Source organism: Pelophylax lessonae, assembly GCF_965119305.1.
Source record: "Pelophylax lessonae genome assembly, chromosome: 1".
NCBI lineage: Eukaryota > Metazoa > Chordata > Amphibia > Anura > Ranidae > Pelophylax > Pelophylax lessonae.
Window position 1 is genome coordinate 825,363,688 of NC_138768.1, and position 20,709 is coordinate 825,384,396.

Sequence of the window (20,709 nt, forward strand, 5' to 3'; positions counted from 1 at the left end):
CAACAGGAACACTTGCTGAGGAATTGTGTAGATAAATTCAAAGTTGCTCCAGCAGCCATTCTGTCAATGATTTTGAGCTGGATAGTTTTAATAGCTTGGAATGTCTATTCAGTATTATGTATCACACAGCAGAAAATGTTACATTATGGCAAAAAATAAAACCCCAAAAAGCCATTTCCAAAATGGCTTCTTTACCTCCTTCCACACTGCAGAGGCGTCCATCAGCCCAAGGCCCCATCTCCCTGTAGCAATCATGTCAAGGCTAATATGTTTATATATACTTTTGATACAAAAAAAAAAAATCTATGATATATTTTTTTCCCTATTTATATATTTATTTACAGAATAAATTCAGTCAAAGCGCTCAGAATGGCAGTAAACCTTAGACGGCTGTGCTTCCCAGGAGTCTATCTAGAACATTCCACAAAGGCTTCTCTTCATGTTAGGGATGGGCCACGGGTCTAAGCAAATGGATGAGGGGATGATGATAATTAAAAAAAAAAAAAAAAAAAAAAAAACATCCAGCTATTGTATTCAAATTAAAAAAAAAAAAAAAAAAATGTCTGTTCGCACTAATCACTTTGCTACATATAAAATTTCCAGCTAATATAAAGCACATTGTACCAGTCCTCTAAAACAGTTAAGATATATACACTGGTCTAGATATATTAACAAATAGAATATTACAAAATATTAAAGGCCACAGTCGTGTCCTGCCCTTGGTTTTATTTGAAGTTGGCGTAGTCCGAGAACGCGTCAATATATTCCTGAACCACTCTGTAGCAGAATTCGTACTGCTCCTGCGGGGGTGGGAGAGAAAGAAGAGAATTAGCTGAATGCACTTTTAGCATTATTAAAATTATAATTATATATATATATATATATATATATATATATATATATATATATATATATATATATATATATATATATATATATATCGTATTTTACGGAGTATAAGACAACCCCCCTAATTTTCAAGTTAATACATAGGTTTTGGGCTATACTCGCCGTATAAGACTACCCCCCCCTTCCAAAGCAAGGCAACACCATTGAAAAACATCAGATTTCTCATAGATCTCCAAGGTACCCCAAGTACTGTAATACATGTAATCTCTCATAATATCTCCAAGGTACCCCAAGTATTACCAGTAGATGTAATCTCAAGACGGTGGCTGTGTGGGAATCCTGTACCGGTATACCGTATGTACGTATAAGACTACTTTTGAACCTCAAAAAAATCCCTCAAAAATGGGGGGTCTTATACGCCGAGTATAATATCTCCAAGGTAACCTAAGTATAAGTATTACCGGTAGATGTAATCTCTCAAGAGGCTGGTTGTGTGGGAATCCTGTACTGGTATACCGTATGTACCGTAGCTTCGGCTACATACAGTATACCGCGCTGAGCCAATCACAGTGAGCGATGTATTCTATTGTCGAATGCAAAGCCTGCTCGGATTGGCAGAGTCAGAGAGGCGGGCTGATGTTACTTCGCCAATCCGAGAGATACTGAAAGTGGTCTTATACGCCAGAAAATACTATAAATTTATTAATTACAGCATCTCACAAAAGTGAGTACACCCCTCACATTTTTGTAAATATTTTATTCTATCTTTTCATGTGACAACACTGAAGAAATGACACTTTGCTACAATGTAAAGTAGGGAGTGTACAGCTTGTATAACAGTGTAAATTTGGTGTCCCCTCAAAATAACCCAACACACAGCCATTGTCTAAACCGCTGGAAACAAAAGTGAGTACACCCCTAATTGAAAATTTCCAAATTGGGCCCAATTTCCAAATTGGGCCCAATTAGCCATTTTCCCTCCCCGGTGTCATGTGACTTGTTAGTGTTTAAAAGGTCTCGGGTGTGAATGGGGAGCAGGTGTGTTAAATTTGGTGTCATCGCTCTCACTCTCTCATACTGATCACTGGAAGTTAAACATGGCACCTCATGGCAAAAAACTGAGGATCTGAAAAAAATAATTGTTGTTCTACATAAAGATGACCTAGGCCAGGGATCCTCAAACTACGGCCTTCCAGCTGTTGCGGAACTACACATCCCATGAGGCATTGTAAAACTCTGATGTTCACAGACCCGACTAGGCATGATGGGAATTGTAGTTCCTGAAAAACTGGAGAACCATAGTTTGAAGACCCCTGGCCTAGGCTATAAGAAGATTGCCAAGACCCTGAAACTGAGCTGCAGCACGGTGGCCAAGACCATACAGCAGTTTAACAGGAGAGTTTCCACTCAGAACAGGCCTCGCCGTAGTAATCCAAAGAAGTTGAGTGCACATGCTCAGCGTCATATCCAGAGGTTGTCCTTGACTAACAGCCCTGAGGGTGCCTGCCCCTGCCTACTCCCACTGCCTGACAGCTGGGAAGAGGTTGAAGGTGTTGTCGGCACCCTTTCCATGACTGAGTGGACAGGGAGTGTGGGGCAGCTGGTTGGAAGTTAGTTACATTTACATAACCCTCCCCCCACAAAGATGGAAACTGTTTTCTATTCATTTTTTTCTTTTACAAAATTAATTTTCTTTTTCAGTTTGCACTGTCTTCCAGCCATGCCACAGCCACCAAACAGCCGAAGGCCCCTTTCACACAGGCTGTCCAATTAAGTCCACCTGTCAGTTTTTCAGGCTGACCTGATTAGACCACCCAGTCTACTCTATGGAGCAGTGGATGGCAGCAGACACATATCCGCTGACACCCGATCTGATCTTGTCCACCAAAAGCAGATGGATGGTGGTCTCATTTTCCAGATCAGGTGGCATGGGATGTAAACATACAGGTGGTCAGTTTCCATCAGATTGCCCCATAGAGGAAAGTGTGATCGTGTCCCTGTGCGCACTGCATAAGCGGACACGGACCAGTCATCCGCCTGCTCAGCGGGGGATCAGCGGAGAGATCTCCCACTGAACAAGCTGATTCCGCTTAGTGGAGGAGCCCGTGTGAAAGGGGCCTAAAGTGGCATGAGTCACTGGATCTCTAATCGCCTCCACCTTGCTGCACTGTCCTTCCCTAGTGATCTGCTGCCCATCACACCATCAAACCCCACACCCCCGGCCTGAATGCCAGAAGACATTGGGCAGTTCTGTAACTATTTGGCCTGTGTGTATGGCAGCTGGTCCAACATAAGCCAACAAAAGCGGAACACAAGCAGCCGACTCCCGATGAGAGCTGAGAGCGCTGACTGGAGTGTTCTGGTGGGGAGGGGGCGTTCATCCCCCCTGTCAAAACACAATACTTCAGGGGGGGGAAATTGCTGTACTAACATCGGATTGTTAGTACAGTGGCTCTGACCTGAGCTGTTTTTTTTTTTTTGTTCTGCTTTACATGCATATGGTGGCCAGGTGACAGACTGTGATGCTGACCCCCCCCCCCAGCTATGTATCCGAGGGTCCACAGGCCTGGGACCAGCATAGTGGGTGCCGCAGGGTGGATCTTGTTCCTGACCCAGAAGCGATGTGTATGACACGGATCTGCATTGCATTCAGTGGACCACGAACGTACAAACGTAAAAACACAAGTTGGGGCACCTATGCATAAAAAAAAATGTTGATTGCAATACACATGAAATATCACCGCGCACAAACTGGCTCCTAACTTTAGCTGGCTTCTAGATTAAAAAAAAAATCTGTCAAGCCTTGGACTAGACCATTTTTTACGATAAAGGCACTGCGTTACTTTAAAAAAAATGTAAAATTTATGTACTTTTTTCCCCACAAATAGCTCTTTCTGGTGGTGGTATTTGATCACCTCTGCTTTCTTTTATTTTTTTGCGCTATTAAAGAAAAAAAAGACTGACCAAAAAAAAAAACATATCCAATAAACAAAATTGAAAAAAAATAAAGTTTCTTCATAAATTTAGATCAATATGTATTTTGACACATTTTTGGTAAAAAAAAAAATCCCAATAAGCTTATATTGATTGGTTTGCGCAAAAGTTATTATGCCTACAAACTATGGGATATTTTTATTTATTTTAATAGTAATGGTGGCGATCAGCGACTTGTAGCAGGACTGCGATATTGCGGTGGACAGTTGGACACTGACACTTTTGGGGGACCAGTGACATGAATACAGTGATCGGTGCTAAAAAATATACACTGTCACTGTACTGACACTGACTGGGAAGGGACTATCAGGGGAAATCAAAGGGTTAACTGTGTGCCTAGGCCAGTGCTTGTGTACACTGTAGGGGAGGTGCTTTTACTAGAGGAAGACATAGATCCATGATTCTGCTTTGCAGGAGCACAGGATCCAAGCCTTCTCTACTGACAGAAAGGCAATCTGCCTTGTTTATTTAAGTAGATCGCCCTTCTGCCTCTGTGTTTAAGGGATCAGCAAGTGCCGGCGGACAGAGTCCGCGGTACCCGTAGAGCAGCTCCCACTAAGTGGGTCACTAGCAGCATGCATGCGCACCCTAGACCCGGAAGGGTTGGATCATGTACTAGGTATGGGATACAGGTAGCAAGTAGTCAAAGTCGAACTGAACCTTTTGCATTTACTACTGTAATGCAGATAGGTCATTTTTCAGTGCCAGTCAGTTTGTGCTAGCTGGACCAAAACGCAATGCTTTTCAGTTTTTGATGCTGAAATAATGGTATCAAAAATGAACTTAATTGGCACTATAGGGCTTATTTAGAAGGGCGACATTGATCTCAAAGATATGAAAGTCCTGGAGCGTGCCAAGAACATTGGTATAAAAAAAAAAAAAAAAAAATGGCTGTGCTTTATAAATGAGGGGGTATCTTTTTTAACCAATTCCTGTCCGTAGGTCATCCCTTAGTTGGAAGTGGTTATACCAGGATGATATTAAAAAAGAATAGCGCGCAAATGCAAAAGAAATTACTACCAAATCTGAAGACAATCCATAAATAAAAATGGGGGTTTGGTCCCACCATATGGCCATATCGTGCTCAAGCCCACTACTGCGTCAAAGTACCCCATTATCAGTGGGTCCTACACTATCCATGAAAAAGAGATGAATCCAGCCTTTCTAACCCTTGGATAATACTCCTTGCTGGGAAAGATGTGCAAATGCACTACAGGGGACTCCTCCTATATCCACTTGATGGTGGACACTAATTGAGTACAGGCATCATCCCAGTACCAACATTAGCAGCCAGTGAATCCCTCTTAAGTAGAAGTGATTAGTCACTTCTGTTGGCAGCAGAAGGGCCAACCATCACCCCCAACCCCCCTCGCCACCTTTTACTGGGCTTCCGTCTGATCACAGAGCCCAGGAGCACTGTGACGGCTGCACTACACAGAGAGGAACAGACGTTGTTCCTCCCTCTTAGTGACCATGGAGACTGGAAGCGACAAGTATTGTCACTTCCGGCTATGGCTCTTTGTTTATCTGGCCATTAACAGCCAAGAAAGCAGAGGATCAGACTGATCTGTGTCTGATCAGCTGCACTGGAGGCCAGGGGAGAGATTTGGGGTCTAAAAGGTCACAGATCGCTCCATAAAGAGCAATAAAGTTAATGTGAATCCTTGTGCAGCTAGAAAATGTTGACTTTTTAGTTTATTAGGGTTTTTGTCCTAAACTGTTTTTAAAGTGATTGTAAAGGTTTAGTTACCTAGTTTAAAAAACACTCATTATACTTATCTGCTCTGGTGAAATGGTTTTGCAAAGAAAGCCCCAATCTTCCTCTTTTTGTGTCCCCCACCGAGTGCACCCAATAGCAATCCTCTTGCTATGGGGGCTCCCGAGCTACACTGCTGTGAATTAAGATTGTTCATTCACACACAGACCACAGCCGGGCCCCGCCCCTCATTCTATCCTCATTGGCTCACTGGCTGTGATGAACAGCAGAAGGAGTCAACGGCTACCCGGAGGGGCAAAGTGTCAATGTCTCTTAAAACCAAGTCAAAAAATACATCTCTTAACGGCAAAAGGTAACTCCACAGATGTCTTTTCACTTTACACAGCCTCTTAATAAACATAGGTGTATTTGACAAGGTACTCACCAGTGTCTGCACCATGTGTGGCCTCTGTAATCTTAAGCTTTTCACTGTTTGAAAGACGTCTAGTATCCCTTCTGCTTTTACTCTCTCCAGCACAGTACTGAGAGCGCAGAACGTCCCCGTCCTCCCCGCGCCAGCACTGCGCAAGAAAGCAACATGAATAACCTCGGCATTTCACACATCACTATTTGCTTATCATGTGATGCAAAATGTACAGTGTTTGCATTATCTTAAGCATTAAAATAAAAAATTTGGTAATGGAATACCTCACCTGGTGTGTACAGAAATGGAGTACCTCTAGATGTACCATCAGTAATCACTAGTACCTCCTAAAAGGTAGTACCAGCAATTTCCTGCAGTGCATAGTAATAGAGTACCTCCTAAAAGTAGTACAACATTCTGACCTGGTGTGTACAGTAATGGAGTACTTTCTAGAAGTAGTACTACAATTTCACCTGTTGTGTATAGTAATGGAATACCTCCTAGAAGTAGTACTACATTCTCGCTTGGTGTGTACAGTAATGGAGTACCTCCTACAAGTAGTACTACGTTTTCACCCAGTGTGTACAGTAATGAAGTACCTGTTAGTAGGACTACTACGTCCTCACCTAGTATGTACAGTAATTGAGTACCTCCTAGAAATAGTACTACATTTTCACCAGGTGCATACAGTAATGGAGTAACTGCTAGAAGTAGTACTACTTTCTTGCTTGGTGTGTACAGCAATATGGAATACCTCCTAGAAGTAGTACTATGTTCTCACCTAGTGTGTACAGTAGTTGAGTACCACCTAGAAGTAGTACTACATTCTCACCTGATGTGTACTGCAATGGAGTACCCCTTAGAAGTAGTACTACGGATTGCCCCTGTTGTGTACAGTAATGAAGAGCCTCTTAGAAGTAGTACTACATCCTCACCTAGTGTGGACAGTAATGGAGTACCTCCTAGAAGGACTACTACATCCTCACCTAGTGTGTACAGCAATGGAGTACCTGCTAGAAGGACTACTACATCCTCACCTAGTGTGTACAGTAATGGAGTACCTCCTAGAAGGACTACTACATCCTCACCTAGTGTGTACAGTAATGGAGTACCTGCTAGAAGGACTACTACATCCTCACCTAGTGTGTACAGTAATGGAGTACCTCCTAGAAATAGTACTATGCTCTCACCTGGTGTGTACAGTAATGGAGTTTCACCTAAAAGTGGTACTACATCCTCACCTGGTGTGTACCGTAATGGAGTACCTCCTAGAAGTAGTACTACGTTCTCACAGGTGCGTCGTAAAGTAATGGAGTACTTCCTAGAAGTAGTACCACATCCTCACCTGGTGTGTAATGGGAGTACCTCCTAGAAGTAGTTCTACGTCCTTATCTGGTTTGTACAATAATGGAGTACCCCCTAGAAGTAATACAAGTACTCACCTGCAGTGTACGGTGATGGGGTGGTTCCCAGACTGTTGTTGCTGTTTTTGCACAGCTGCGATGATATTAATCATCCCTTTCCCATCAGTGGGAATTCCGACCTCCGGCCACCCATGAAAGTGGAACTGTCTTATTTGGCGGGCTTTGTTTTCCTGCACAAACAAAATTTCTCACTTTAGTCAATCAAACAGCGAATAGCTGTTACTGTGTCACAGATGACAACCGCACTCCTCTAAAACAACTGCACATGCATTAACTTTTATTCACTTCTATGCTAAAAACAATGACCAAACTGGACTTTTCTTGAATTTTGTTTCTCAAGTTGAATAGAAAAAGCAGCAATTGAACCATTTCTAATGAAGTTTCTAAAGCATGTGATGCTCTTTCTTCTCTGATACTTTACCTTGTAATAAAATGTTAACTGCTTTATGCTAGTGCTTTCACAAGTCAAACAGTTAAAGCATTACTAAAGGCACAAATACTTACCTATGCTCCACTGGTCCACCACCCGCGAGGTCCCTCTCCAGCATCTTCTCCTGGAGTCCATCTTCGGTCGTCTATATTGGCCGGTGTGGGATGAATAATAGCCAAACAATCCTACCGCGCATGCACAGGAATGTGGTTATCCCGTAGCATGGGCAGCATACCGGAATAAAAATGGAGCTGCACATGCGTAGCTCATTGTACGTTCTAAAGCGAATTGAGAACAGGCAGGTTAGTTTTATTTGCAGAAGAGACATGGAACGTGTCTACTGCAATAAAAAAACCTGTTTGCAATTTTTTACTTTTTGTCTTCAGTTCCACTTCAAGTTCAGCAGCAGGTATATCAAGAGACAAAGAATTATTCCGACTGGCTGCTAAAAGTTGCTCATTAAGTTTGCGCAATTCTATAGGCTATAGGTGGCCATAGATGGATTGAAATTCATCTGGTTCAGTAGGAATGAGCAGAATTTGATCAGTGATTGGCCATCCCTGTTCAATAGAAGTCAGCGGCTGCAGCCCCTGATCTATTCTGACTCTGTGCTAGAATACAATGCCCCAACAAGGAGGGGGGGGGGGGTATTCATCCATCCACCTCATCGGTGTGGATGGAGGAATCTGTTCCTTCATTCAGCCTGCTGGCTGAAAAAAAAAAAAATCACCTAAGGCCAGCATTATTCAGTACAGAACAGGAATGAGATCCTCAAAAGCCTTTCCAATTCAGTGGTTTCTGTGATCCAGGGCAACCCGCTTTCTGATGTGATATCTCTAGTTCAGGTTAGACAGTCCATGCCAGGCCTAGACAACCTTGGCACTCCAGCTGTGGTGAAACTACAAATCCCATTATCCCTCTCTCTCTGGGAGTCATGCCTGTGGCTGTCAGAATCTTGTAGTTCTACAACAGCTGGAATGCTGAGGTTGAATACTTCTGATCTATAAAAAGATAGGAATAGTTGCATATTTAGTGACAAGATGTGACTTCAGAAGTCCTCACCCTGGTGTTGGTGACCAGAAGGTCTCGCACTGTGTAGCTCTCACACTCTTCTTCCTTCTTCAGCTCCATGGTAATATCGCCAAAAGACACGGTCCCTTCTGACGGCCAATACTGCGCACATTTTTCCTGAAAAGAATCAAGTGATGATATTTAGGAGTATGACTGCAATTATCTGGTGGAACAGAGTAGGGCATTTCACAGAGTAATGCAAGGGTCTCTCTGCTTATACATACAACCATAGTAGGCAGAACAGTAGTATGGTGATTAAGGGAAGAGAAGGGGTATGGCGCTGCCTAAGTGACCAATAAATTGGTGAAAATATATGATATAGAGACAACAAGGATAAAGGATAGTCATGGTAAACCACTAATAGTAATATATAAAAAAAGGAAAGTGGTATATAAAACACAAATCCAATGTGAGTAAATGTAAAATATTCAAGTAGATGAAGAGTGACTGGTGCTAGTGTTGGTAAATGGTCTGATATAAAGGAGATGGTCAGGATCCCACTGAATCTCTTTTATCCTTGTTGTCTCTATATCTTATATTTTCACCAATTTATTGGTCACTTAGGCAGCGCCATACCCCTTCTCTTCCCTTCAGCCTCTTTGCATATAACTACGGTTATATTTCAATAGGGGCAGCAGCCAATCAATTTACACACTTCCTTAGCGCGGAGTACACCCTTTCAGTATGGTGATTAAAGCTGAACCCAGGGGAACCAGTTTCAACCAGTTATATTGCTTTTGGCGCCGCTTAGGGTAGATATAAAAGCATATCTCTGTGTACCAGAACATGGGGTGCAGGCTTGTCCTGATACTAATCCAGAGGGATAGTAAATATAAAGAGGAAAGGATCGTAGCTACTCCCGATCAGGCCAGGTGAATAAATGAGGAGCAGCCTCAGCCTACATGTCTACACCAAACCGCACACCTCGATGCATTTCCCCCCGCCCACCTGGATACCAGTTATTTTTGCACCATAACTTACAAACGCGCTTATTTTTGTATATTAATATTTTTCAGTGTATGGGAAAACTACCTTTTATGTATTATTTATGTATTTTAACATAACAAGTTCAGAACATGCCATAAATGGATGACAAGTGCAGACAAAAAAAAAAAAAAATATATATATATATATATATATATATATATATATATATATATATATATACACACACACACACACACATATATATATATATATATATATATATATATATATATATACACACACAAAGATCATGAATTGATTCTGTACAAAACTAGTTGCTGTAAAACGGTTAACAGAAAACTACCTTTTAAAAGATTGACATCATAGCTGCTTTCATTGAGAAAAAAATAGCAATGGCCAAGCACCTGGAGGAGGTATTAAGCAAGCAGTTCCATCACTTCTGCTTATTGTGCGGTGCTGCTTTCAGGAACTACAATTCCCATCATGTATTAGCAACTGTAGTTGTGAACAGGCATAAATGTGGGCGGAATTTAGGGGTGTGCATCTCAATTTCATCTAGTTGCCCTAATGTGGTATTTTACTATTACCGATAATAAAAAAATAAATACATTTGCTCGGAGGAAAAAAGCCTAAGAAACTTTTTTTTTTTTTTTTCAAACTTGCACAGAAGAAATGTACATGCAGATTTGCTGGCTGAAGCTCTATGTAAATTGTTTTACAAATAGACCCCTTTGGAGAAATGGCAGACCCCCAGGCTGGTTAAGCTGTGTGTAAGAGATGTAAACTGACACACTACACCACTGCTAAAAGATCTGGATACAACCTTATTGCAGTAACGGCCAGGAGGACAACCCAAAAAGTATTTTTCAAGTACAAACAAAAGCATAAAGTAAATACACATTCTGGGGGTCCAAAGACATCCCTTTCATTAGGGCTAGGAAAAAAAAAAAACAGCGTTCTCTGCTTTTTGGATTGCCCCCGACTTTTTTTTTTTTTTTTTAATAAAGTTGTATATAGACCTCTTGGCAGCGGCATAGTCGTTCAATTTCTATTTTTGTTAAATTACACCACAAAGGCAAAGAGCACTTATGAAGCCAAGGGATGCCCCTGCAAATTTGATAAAACCATGGGTCCATCTTTTTGATACTTGAGATAGCAGACATCCAACTTCTTACAAAATTGAGACGGAGTGAATAGCACCATACCCAATTGGTTGATTTCTATCCAGTATTCTGTTAGTACAAGAAGGAGCACACGTTATATTTCAGAGATAAATTTACCTATTTTCTTTTGTATAAATGTATGACATGCTTAAGTGAGTATCTAACCGGTTAACTGAACTTCTTGTTTTGTTTGGTTCCATTTTTTATTATTTTTTTAATATTTTGGAATTGTAATGCAGCATACAATACTATTGTTGGCCATGTGATGTTGACTCATATTCCAATCCTCTTGTAAAACTCACCTTCATGAGGTTTGGGGATTGGCCATTTGAGGACTGTTTAGAAGTATATTCTGTATACCTGACAAACTATCTGCTGCATTTGCTCTTTATGCTAAAAATATTTAATAAAAACCAGTATAACAAAAACCATGGACATCCTCTGGGGTGTAGAAACCACCTGTCTGGGATCCAGATTATTCATCATCAATACTTTAAGATGGCGCTACAAAAAAAGATAATCTTATGGGTCCAGCACTATTTTCCCTGCTCTCATCTATATCTCAGGGTGGGCTGTGTATAAAACCGTGTGCTATGCATACATTTGTATTAAGGCGCTTGCCTTGAGATCAGCATGGCTGTGCACACACCGGTAGACCAGTAATCATCTGGGAATATTACCTGCCCCCTCTCCTCCAGTTCGGTTAACATGACAATGGAACACGACTTCCACTCCCAGATCATCCGCCAGAAATCTTCCATCGTGTGCCGCAATGGCCCCTGACTGGCAATGTATGAGTCCTTTTGTCGATAACCCTGCAAGACAGAGGAAAAACAAACAACGTTCTAGCATTAGACATCAGAAATGGTATCTTCTAGAGTAAGGGCATAACCACTGGCAAACTGGCCTGAAGAGCACCTGCCTAAATAAAAAGCAAAATATTGATATAAAAAGGAGAAAGTGCGGACATTTCTACTACAAGCTCCAAAGTTCTTCCTTAGGGCAGGAAGAAGGGAAAAAAATGTATTATCTGAGGATTCTGAGGTTTATCCAGAAATATTTTGCTGCATGTAAAAGGGCAGCTTTACCCTAAGCCTACGCTCATACTTCTGTGGGTGGAAGCCGCTGCGGGACCAGCACTTCGTCCTGCAGCTGCAATCACCCGCACAAAAAACGTGGGACCCGTGGGCGGGTGTCAGTGTTAATGGCACGCTGCCTGCACTGGAAGTCACAACCGCAGTGGGAACCGCACTGTAGTTAGTCGAAGTCGAAGGGATTGCATGAGGACTCGAGGGCATACAATGCGATTAGAGGAGAAGCGTTTTAACCTCAGGCAACGTGGGGGGTTCTTTACTGTTAGGGCTACAAGATTGTGGAATTGTCTACCACAAGAGGTGGTTTCTGCGGGAAGTATGGTGGCTTTCAAAAGACTCTTAGACGTACATCTCAAGGATCAGAACATTCAGGGCTATGTGAGATGATTACAGCTACACACACCTACACAGGTTGAACTGGATGGACTATTGTCTTTATTCAACCTCACATACTATGTAACTATGTAGTCTTGTTTGCGTGCGGACTGCAAATTCCGGGTCTCTGCCTCCTCATTGGCTCAGAGAGCGCAGCAGGAGCCATTGGATCCCACTGCTGTCAATTGCAGCCAGCGAGGAATGAGCAGGAGGTGGCCACACAGAGCAGGGCTCAGGAGCAAACACACAAGGCTTGCTATTCAGGCATTAGGAGAGGAGGAGGAGCCAGGAGAGGAGGAGGAGCCAGGAGAGGAGGAGGAGCCAGGAGCGCCAACGGGGGGCCCGAGAAGAGGAGGATCGGGGCTGCTCTATGCAAAAATATTGTACAAATTAGGTAAGAATGCCAGGTTTGTTTTTTTAAAGTTTACCTTTGATATCACTTTTAGGTGACTGTGCTACCTGCATGGCCATAAATTCTGAGGTATGTTCCGGACACTCAGAGCTGGAGAAAGCTACAAGGATGAGCCATGAAATATCTTCATTATTACAGAACAAGTCTAGTTAAATGTGACTACTACTAGTTACACCTGGACTGCATCATTGAGAACCTTCACAAAGATTATTATCTGGATCCTAAACGTAGAATGAACTTACATCGATAAAAGAGGCGTTTACATAGTCTGTATTCTCCTCTCCTCTTTTCACAGGAATAATGACTCTGTTAAATTCATCTGCAGGAGAAAAAAGAAAACATTTTAAAGCTTAACTCCTAGAAGTATACACTAACAACGGAGGCCAAACTCCAGGTTACAATGCAGTTACAGGAAGAGAAAAAAAGTATTTGATCCCCTGCTGATTTTGTACGTTTTCCCACTGACAAAGAGGTTATCAGTCTATAGTTTTAATGGTAGGCTTATTTTGACATTGAGAGACAAAACAATAATATCCAGAAAAAACGCATTTCAAAAAAAGTTAAATTTGCATTTTAATGAGTGAAATAAATATTTGATCCCCTATCAATCAGCAAGATTTCTGGCTCCTAGGTGTCCCCTATACAGGTAATGAGCTTAGATTAGGAGCATTCTCTTAAAGGGAGTGTTCCTAAAATCAGCTTGTTACTTGCATAAAAAACAACACCTGTCCACAGAAGCAATCAGATTCCAATCTCTCCACCATGGCCAAGACCAAAGAGCTGTCCAAGGATGTCAGGGACAAGATTGTAGACCAACACAAGGCTGGAATGGGCTACAAGACCATCGCCAAGCAGCTTGGTGAGAGGGTGACAACAGTTGGTGCAATAATTTGCAAATGGAAGAAACACAAAATAACTGTCATTCTCCCTCGGTCTGGGGCAATATCTCACCTCGTGGAGTTTAAATGATTATGAGAACAGTGAGGAATCAACCCAGAACTACACAGGAAACACTTGCCAATTATCTCAAGGCAGCTGGGATCATAGTCACCAAGAGAAAAATTGGCAACACTACTGTGTGAAATGATTGAAATCCTGCAGCGCCCGCAAGGTTCCCCTACTCAAGAAAGCACATGTACAGGCCCCATCTGAGGTTTGCTAATGAACATCTGAATGATTCAGAGGAGAACTGGGTGAAAGTGTGGTCAGATGAGACCAAAATCAAGTTCTTTAGCATCAACTGAACTTGCCATGTATGGAGGAGGAGGGATGCTGCCTATAATTCCAGGAAAACCATCCTCACCTTCAAACATGGATGTGAAGACATTATGCTTTGGGGGTGTTTTTCTGCCAAGAGGACAGGACAACTTCACTGCATCAAAGGGACGATGGACGGGGCAAAGTACCGTCAAATCTTGCATGAGAACCTCCTTTGCTCAGCCAGGGCATTGAAAATGGGTTGTGGATGGGTATTCCAGCAATGACCCAATACATACCGCCAAGGCAAAAAAGGAGTGGCTCAAGAAGAAACACATTAAGGTCCTGGAGTGGCCTAGCCAGTCTCTAGACCTTAAACTCATAAAAAATATGTGGAGGGAGCTGGAGGTTCGAGTTACCAAACGTCAGCCTCGAAACCTTAATGACTTGGAGAGGATCTGCAAAGAGGAGTGTGCAAACCTGGTGGCCAACTACAAGAAACGTTTGACCTCTGTGATTGACGAGATTTTTGCCACCAAGTAGGAAGTCATGTTTTGCAAAGGGGTCAAATACTTGTTTCACTCATTAAAATGCAAATCAATCGAGAACTTTTTTTTTAAAATACGTTTTTCTGTATGTTTTCGTTATTCTGTCTCTCAATTAAAATAATCCTAGCATTAAAATTATAGACTGATTATTTCTTTGTCAGTGGGCAAACGTACAAATTCAGCAGGGGGTCAAATCCTTTTTTCCCCCTCACTGTACACAAGCAGTTACAGTAAACAGTTTTTTTTGGGGGGGGGATCAAGGTTTTACATGAATAACAGCGGATCATTGTAAGTGGTAAATGGGTTTGTCTCAATACTCTGATACATTTGCTTGACAACTTGTTCTGTCGGTTTAAAGAGTCCATTTTTTTTCATCATGAAAAAAATGACTTTTTGAGATGTGAGATCTGAGGTCTTTTTGACCCCCAGATCTCATATTAAAGAATAAAAGTGATCAAAAACATTTTTTTTTTTTTTAAAAGGACAGTGTAAGAATAAAAAATAAAAGATAAAATAGGGGGAAAAAAATGAAAGCGCTCCGTCCCTGTTAGCTTGCGCGCAGAAGTGAACGCACACACAAGTCGCGCCCACATATGTAAACAGTGTTCAAACCACACATCCGGTATCACTGCGATCGTTCGGGCGAGAGCAATAATTTCTAAATTCTAATTTTAAATTCTAATTCTAAACTGGTAACCTGTAGAAATTTTTTAAATGTCACTATGGGAATTTTTAAGTACCAATGTTTGTCGCCATTCCACGAGCGTGCGCAATTTTTAAGCATGACATGTTGGGTATCTATTTACTCGGCGTAACATTATCTTTCACATTATAGAAAAAAATTGGGTATCTTTACCTTTTTCTTATTTTTTAATTCAAAAAGTGCATTTTGCCAAAACAAATTGCGTTTGTAAGACCACTGCGCAAATACGGTGTGATAAAAAAAATATTGCAACGATCCTTATTTTATTCTCTAAGGTCTCTGCCAAAAAAAAAATATATATATATATATATATATATATATATATATATATATATATATATATATATATATATATATATATATATATATATATATATATATATATATATATATATATATATAATGTTTGGGGGTTCTAGGTAATTGTTTAGCAATAAAAAATAATTTTAACTTGTAAACATGTGTCAGAAAAAGTCCCGATCCAGAAGTGGTTAAAACCGCTTTAATGAATATGTCTGCATTAGTGTAGTAGGGTATAAAAGGACCGATGTGAAGGGTTCAACTAACTCTGCAAGGTCCTGCACAGCACGCAGGGACAATAAACAAATAACTTAATCAAGCAACATGAAAAAAATCTTACATGGAATGATCTGCAGGACTCGGTTTTTCTTCATGTTGGCTGGCAGATTTCCCGTCCTCATTTTATCATTCTGAATTTTAATGGAGGTTAGCTTCTGGAAGGAGAAACAGACCGTTATGTTGCACCCAAATGCAGCCGCTCTGAATAGGACTGATACAAGATTGTTACCCAACTTAAAATTTCAGTCCATGGTATGGCAGTGTGCTCATAGCACCAGCAGCAACTGCCGCTGGGTCACCTAATAAACCACATTACTTTAACAGTCACTAGTGGTTTAAACTTAACTTTTCCCAAAGCCGTAAATGATTACACTATAAGGAAGAACGTTTGTGGACACTAGACTATACAACCTTTAGGAGCTTGTTGGACAACTCATTTCAAACCATGGCCGTTAATATAGGGTTGGTCACCCTTTGCAGCTATATAAGCCCCTCTTCTTCAAGGAAGGCTTTCTACAAAATTATGGATTGTGTCAGAGTATTTATGTCTATTCAGCCAACAGAACATTTGTGAAGTCAGATATTGATGTTGGATGGGAAGACATGGCTTGTAATTGGCATTTCAATATATCTCAAAGAGGTTCAGTAGGGTCGAGGTACAAGCTCTGTGTCAAGGCCACTCAGGATCCTCCACACCAAACCAATCAATGTCTTTATGAAGCTGGCTTTGTGCACGAGGGCACATTCATGCTGGGACAGAAAAATGGCTCTCCAAAAACTATTGTCACAAGGTTGGATGCACGATGGTCTAAAATGCCCTTGATAAAAACATACGTTTGAAATGGCGCAGGATAAAGGGCAGCTGGTAAACATAAAAGCTTGTAGAATAAACATATCAAAATTGCAAACTGTCTCAGTCCATAAAAAGCCTATCTGTCCATAAGCAATTGTGGCAAAACATCAAAGAGTGAAGTAATCTTTGAACATAGAGGAACAGCAAAGGGCGCCAACTAAGGCCCCTTTCACACTAGCGGACCACTCAGATCCGCCTGTCAGTTTTACAGGCGGATCTGAACGGATGCCCCATGCATCTCTATGGGGCATCAGATATCAGCGGAGACATGTCCACTGACATCCGATCATCAAATCTGGACGGATGGAAACCCTATTTTCCATTCGTCCAGCGGGATGAAAAACGGAAAGGTGGTCCGTTCTCATCCGATTCCTCCATAGAGAACAGCAGGGACATGAGAGCTCTGTCTCCGCACACAGAGCTGCCATCCGCCGATCCCCCGCTGAGAAAAACTGAGTCCGCCGACGGACTCCCATGTGTGAAAGGGGCCTAAGTGTAGTAGATACACTTTACTTAAAAGCATGCAATTAGCAACGTACAAGATAAATATAAAGGGTATAACTCCATCCATCAGCAGTATGGTGGTAACCCTCACAGTGTACTTCTAGGGATGTAACAACCACCAACAAACTCAATGGGAGCTGGAGACCAAAACCAAGCTGGTTAATTGCCGGCTGCATCGGTTATCACATCCCTAGAAGTACACTGAGGCTTACCACCTGAAGGAGATATGCCCTTATGCTGTTTATTGTGTGAGTTGCTAATTGCGCGCTCCTAATAAAATGGACTTACCTACTACACTTAGTTTAGCCCTCTGTTCCTCTAAAATGCCCTTGAGGTCTACAAATGTTTTGGCCATACAGTGGTACTGTAGGATATATCATTTACAACCGCCCTCCCAATGTCTCAGCAGGAGCTTCATAATGCTTTTGGTCTCACCTTGAACTCCTCTTCTAGTCCGTTGCTGTTGGTCCCGGGGATTTTGTTGTACAGCTTCTGTAGGTGAGTTTCCAGAGACGTGACTTCCAGCTCTGTGTCCCCATACAGATAATGTTCCAGCAGTGCTTGATAAATAAAGACGTACTGCATCTAAACAACACACACAAGGCAGGACACATTGAACACAGTAGTGTTAGAAATCATTTTATATTTTTCCAAAAGCCATAGAATACTGTACAGTTAGGACACGGGAAAATCCCTGGGAAGGTGTGTGCATCGAGGAAACAAGGGCTTTTTCTATATGGAATGTCTAGCAGCAGTGCTGTGTTTTCCAATTTAGTATATACTGTATCTTCTCTCTATGTACTATACTTAAAGAGTAACTCCAATTTTGTTGGGAAAAAAAAAAAAACACTCCCCTTTGGGTGATCTATCTACACTGTGGGGATTTTAAGAAACTTTGCTGAAGATTCCTACCTTTTGTTATTTTGAAGAAATAGCAGTTTCTCTGTGTACATGTGCAAAATTAATGTGAATGAGTGTGACTATATAATTATCAAATCAGCTGCTGCATTTGCAGTGTTCTAATGCGGAAAAATGAAGGGTCCAAATCCCTTTAAACGTGATTTCTCTTTGGGAGTATCTCAACAAAAATGAAATTTTTGTTGCGGAGGATGCCCAAAATCTGACTTTATCTCAGTGCAGACTTCAGAGAAAGTCAGTGAGCCAATCACAAAAGCAGGAAATGACATTTCTGGTAGGGGTTCCGTACACCATTTGTGTAGAGGATGCCTCCAGATTGTAACATTGCATTTTATAGAAAATTACAGCGCTGCAGATTGAAAGATAAAGGTCGTTTTTAATTAACATTAAATTACAACGACTTGTGTAGTAATTGTATAAGCTATATTTTTTTATTTGCCATTTTTCTCACAAAAGTGGAGTTTCCCCTAAAAGTGATAAAGCCTAATTTTTTAAGAATGAAATAAAAACCTGTTACACCTACCTGCTCTGTGAAGTGTTTTTTTGCACAGAGCAGCCCTGATCCTCCTCTTTTCCCTGACAGCGCTCCAGGCTTCTCTTCTGCGAGTGCCCCCATAGAAAGCAGCTTTCTTTGGGGGCACTCATGCAGGCTGGCTCCCGAACTACCCTGGCTAGGTCCATTGACACAGACAGGGTGGCTCAGCCCCAGTCATGGGATTTGATTGACAGCAGCGGGATAAAATGGCTTCCCCAGCTGTCAATCTGCTCATTGAAGAGAGAAAGAGCAGGGAGAGCCGAGGTTCTCGTGCACATCACTGGATCTAGATGGGGCTTAGGCAAGTATAAGGAAGGGGCTGAGGGAGATTCTGTAGCACAGAAGGTTTTTCACCCTAATGCATTGAATGCATTAGGGTAAAAACCTTAAAGTGGTTGTAAAGTCAGAAGGTTTTTTTATATTAATGCATTCTATGTTTTAAGATAAAAAACCTTCTGTGTGCAGCAGCCCTCCTCAGCCCATTTAATACTTACCCTAAGCCCATCTCTATCCAGTGATGTCCACGAGTGCCTCGGCCGTCCGGGACTCTCCCTTCGGATTGGCTGTGCTGTCAAGTTAGCCAATCAGGAGAGAGAGGGGATGGGGCTGTCTGAATGGACACAGGGAGCTGCGGCTTCGCTCGGGTGCCCCCATAGCAAGCTGCTTGCTGTGGGGGCACACAAAAGGATGGAGGGGCCAGGAGTGCTGAAGAGGGACCCGAGAAGAGGAGGATCGGGGTTTGCTCTGTGCAAATCCACAGCACAAAGTAGGTAAGTATAACATTTTTGTTATTTTAACAGGAAAAAAAAAAAGACTTTACAATCACTTTAGGCTTTAAAACCATTTTAAGTCTATAAATTACAATTTAGTTTTTGTTTTTTGCAAAAAAATTACTGCAAGTTTCATATTCATATATACTGGGCTATCCTTTGGGGGGGGAGAATAAAAAAAGGGCGGGGGCTGTGATCTGTGGGTGATGTCAATTTGGAGCTTTGTTAGCTGTTGTACATGCAGCATTATAGATTGTATATTTACAGTTGTGAAGACTTACATCTGTTTGTACCATCTGACAGCGCTGAGCCCGAATCCGACTCACAAACCCATAAACATCTACTTTTTTCTCTGCATTCATCATATCCAACATGGCATCTATGACTATGAAGGTTCCCGTCCGACCTACACCGGCACTGAGGAGCAAACAAAGCATGTTTCCTGAGCCTATTTAAACGATTGAAGTGAAAAAAGGGGAAAAGCAAATACACACACACACACACACATATACATATATACATATATATATATATATATACACACACACATATACACACATACACACAAACATACTCACCTGCAATGTACAACAATAGCTCCGGCATACTGTGGGTTACAGGCTTTAACCTTCTTTAGGAACTTTAGCATCCCTATAGGAGTAAAAGGCACCCCAAAGTCAGGCCAACTGGTGAAATGGAACTGCGTAACAAGGCGCTGTGGCTTCTTATTTGTAACGTCACCAACCTGAGATGAGAAATTGTAAAGGAATCATAAGGTTACCAATTCCTGAGTAGAAGGGACTCTCAGCACTCAAAATACCTATAGAAAAAAGGGGGGCACAATCATTCAACACAGAAAGCCTGCACCTAGGGGACTATGAGGACGGTTACTGCCGACTCCTCCTTTGGATGGATGTTTGTTTCAAATCCAAAGGCTTCAATACTTTCTCTCACTGACCTATATTATGTATGCTGATCGGGAATTCAGTTGCCACTAAAAAGGGAGGGCAGGTTTACTTTAAGTAAAATGTGCAGGCGTTTTCGGTCTAAATCCTCATCATTCACTGGATGCTTTCTTAGAAAAGCTGCTGCTGTCTAAATAGATATTCTTTAGTCACAGTAGCAGTCTGATACCTGCTGGATGCAGAATTTGCGTATGGTGTAATCCACTAAGACGGTCATATCTTCCACTGATACGCGGATATTTCCATACGTCCAGCAA

At 41.6% G+C, this 20,709-nt stretch overlaps 1 protein-coding gene across 1 annotated transcript in view; it reads right to left on the bottom strand.

Moving 5' to 3' along the window:
• Positions 1-313: 313 nt before the first annotated feature.
• Positions 314-20,709, bottom strand: part of PTPRA (protein tyrosine phosphatase receptor type A) — a 70,059-nt gene continuing 49,663 nt past the window's right edge. Inside the window, exons 11-21 of the mRNA XM_082263991.1 lie at positions 20,622-20,709; positions 20,066-20,232; positions 19,769-19,904; positions 17,700-17,849; positions 15,969-16,062; positions 13,123-13,199; positions 11,680-11,814; positions 8,880-9,005; positions 7,406-7,557; positions 5,985-6,120; positions 314-800 (exon numbers count right to left, since the gene is read on the bottom strand). The exon at positions 20,622-20,709 is cut by the window's right edge and continues 32 nt beyond it. Coding sequence (XP_082120117.1) covers positions 726-800; positions 5,985-6,120; positions 7,406-7,557; positions 8,880-9,005; positions 11,680-11,814; positions 13,123-13,199; positions 15,969-16,062; positions 17,700-17,849; positions 19,769-19,904; positions 20,066-20,232; positions 20,622-20,709 — 1,336 coding nt within the window. The 3' untranslated portion in view covers positions 314-725. The remainder of the gene's footprint in view (positions 801-5,984; positions 6,121-7,405; positions 7,558-8,879; positions 9,006-11,679; positions 11,815-13,122; positions 13,200-15,968; positions 16,063-17,699; positions 17,850-19,768; positions 19,905-20,065; positions 20,233-20,621) is intronic.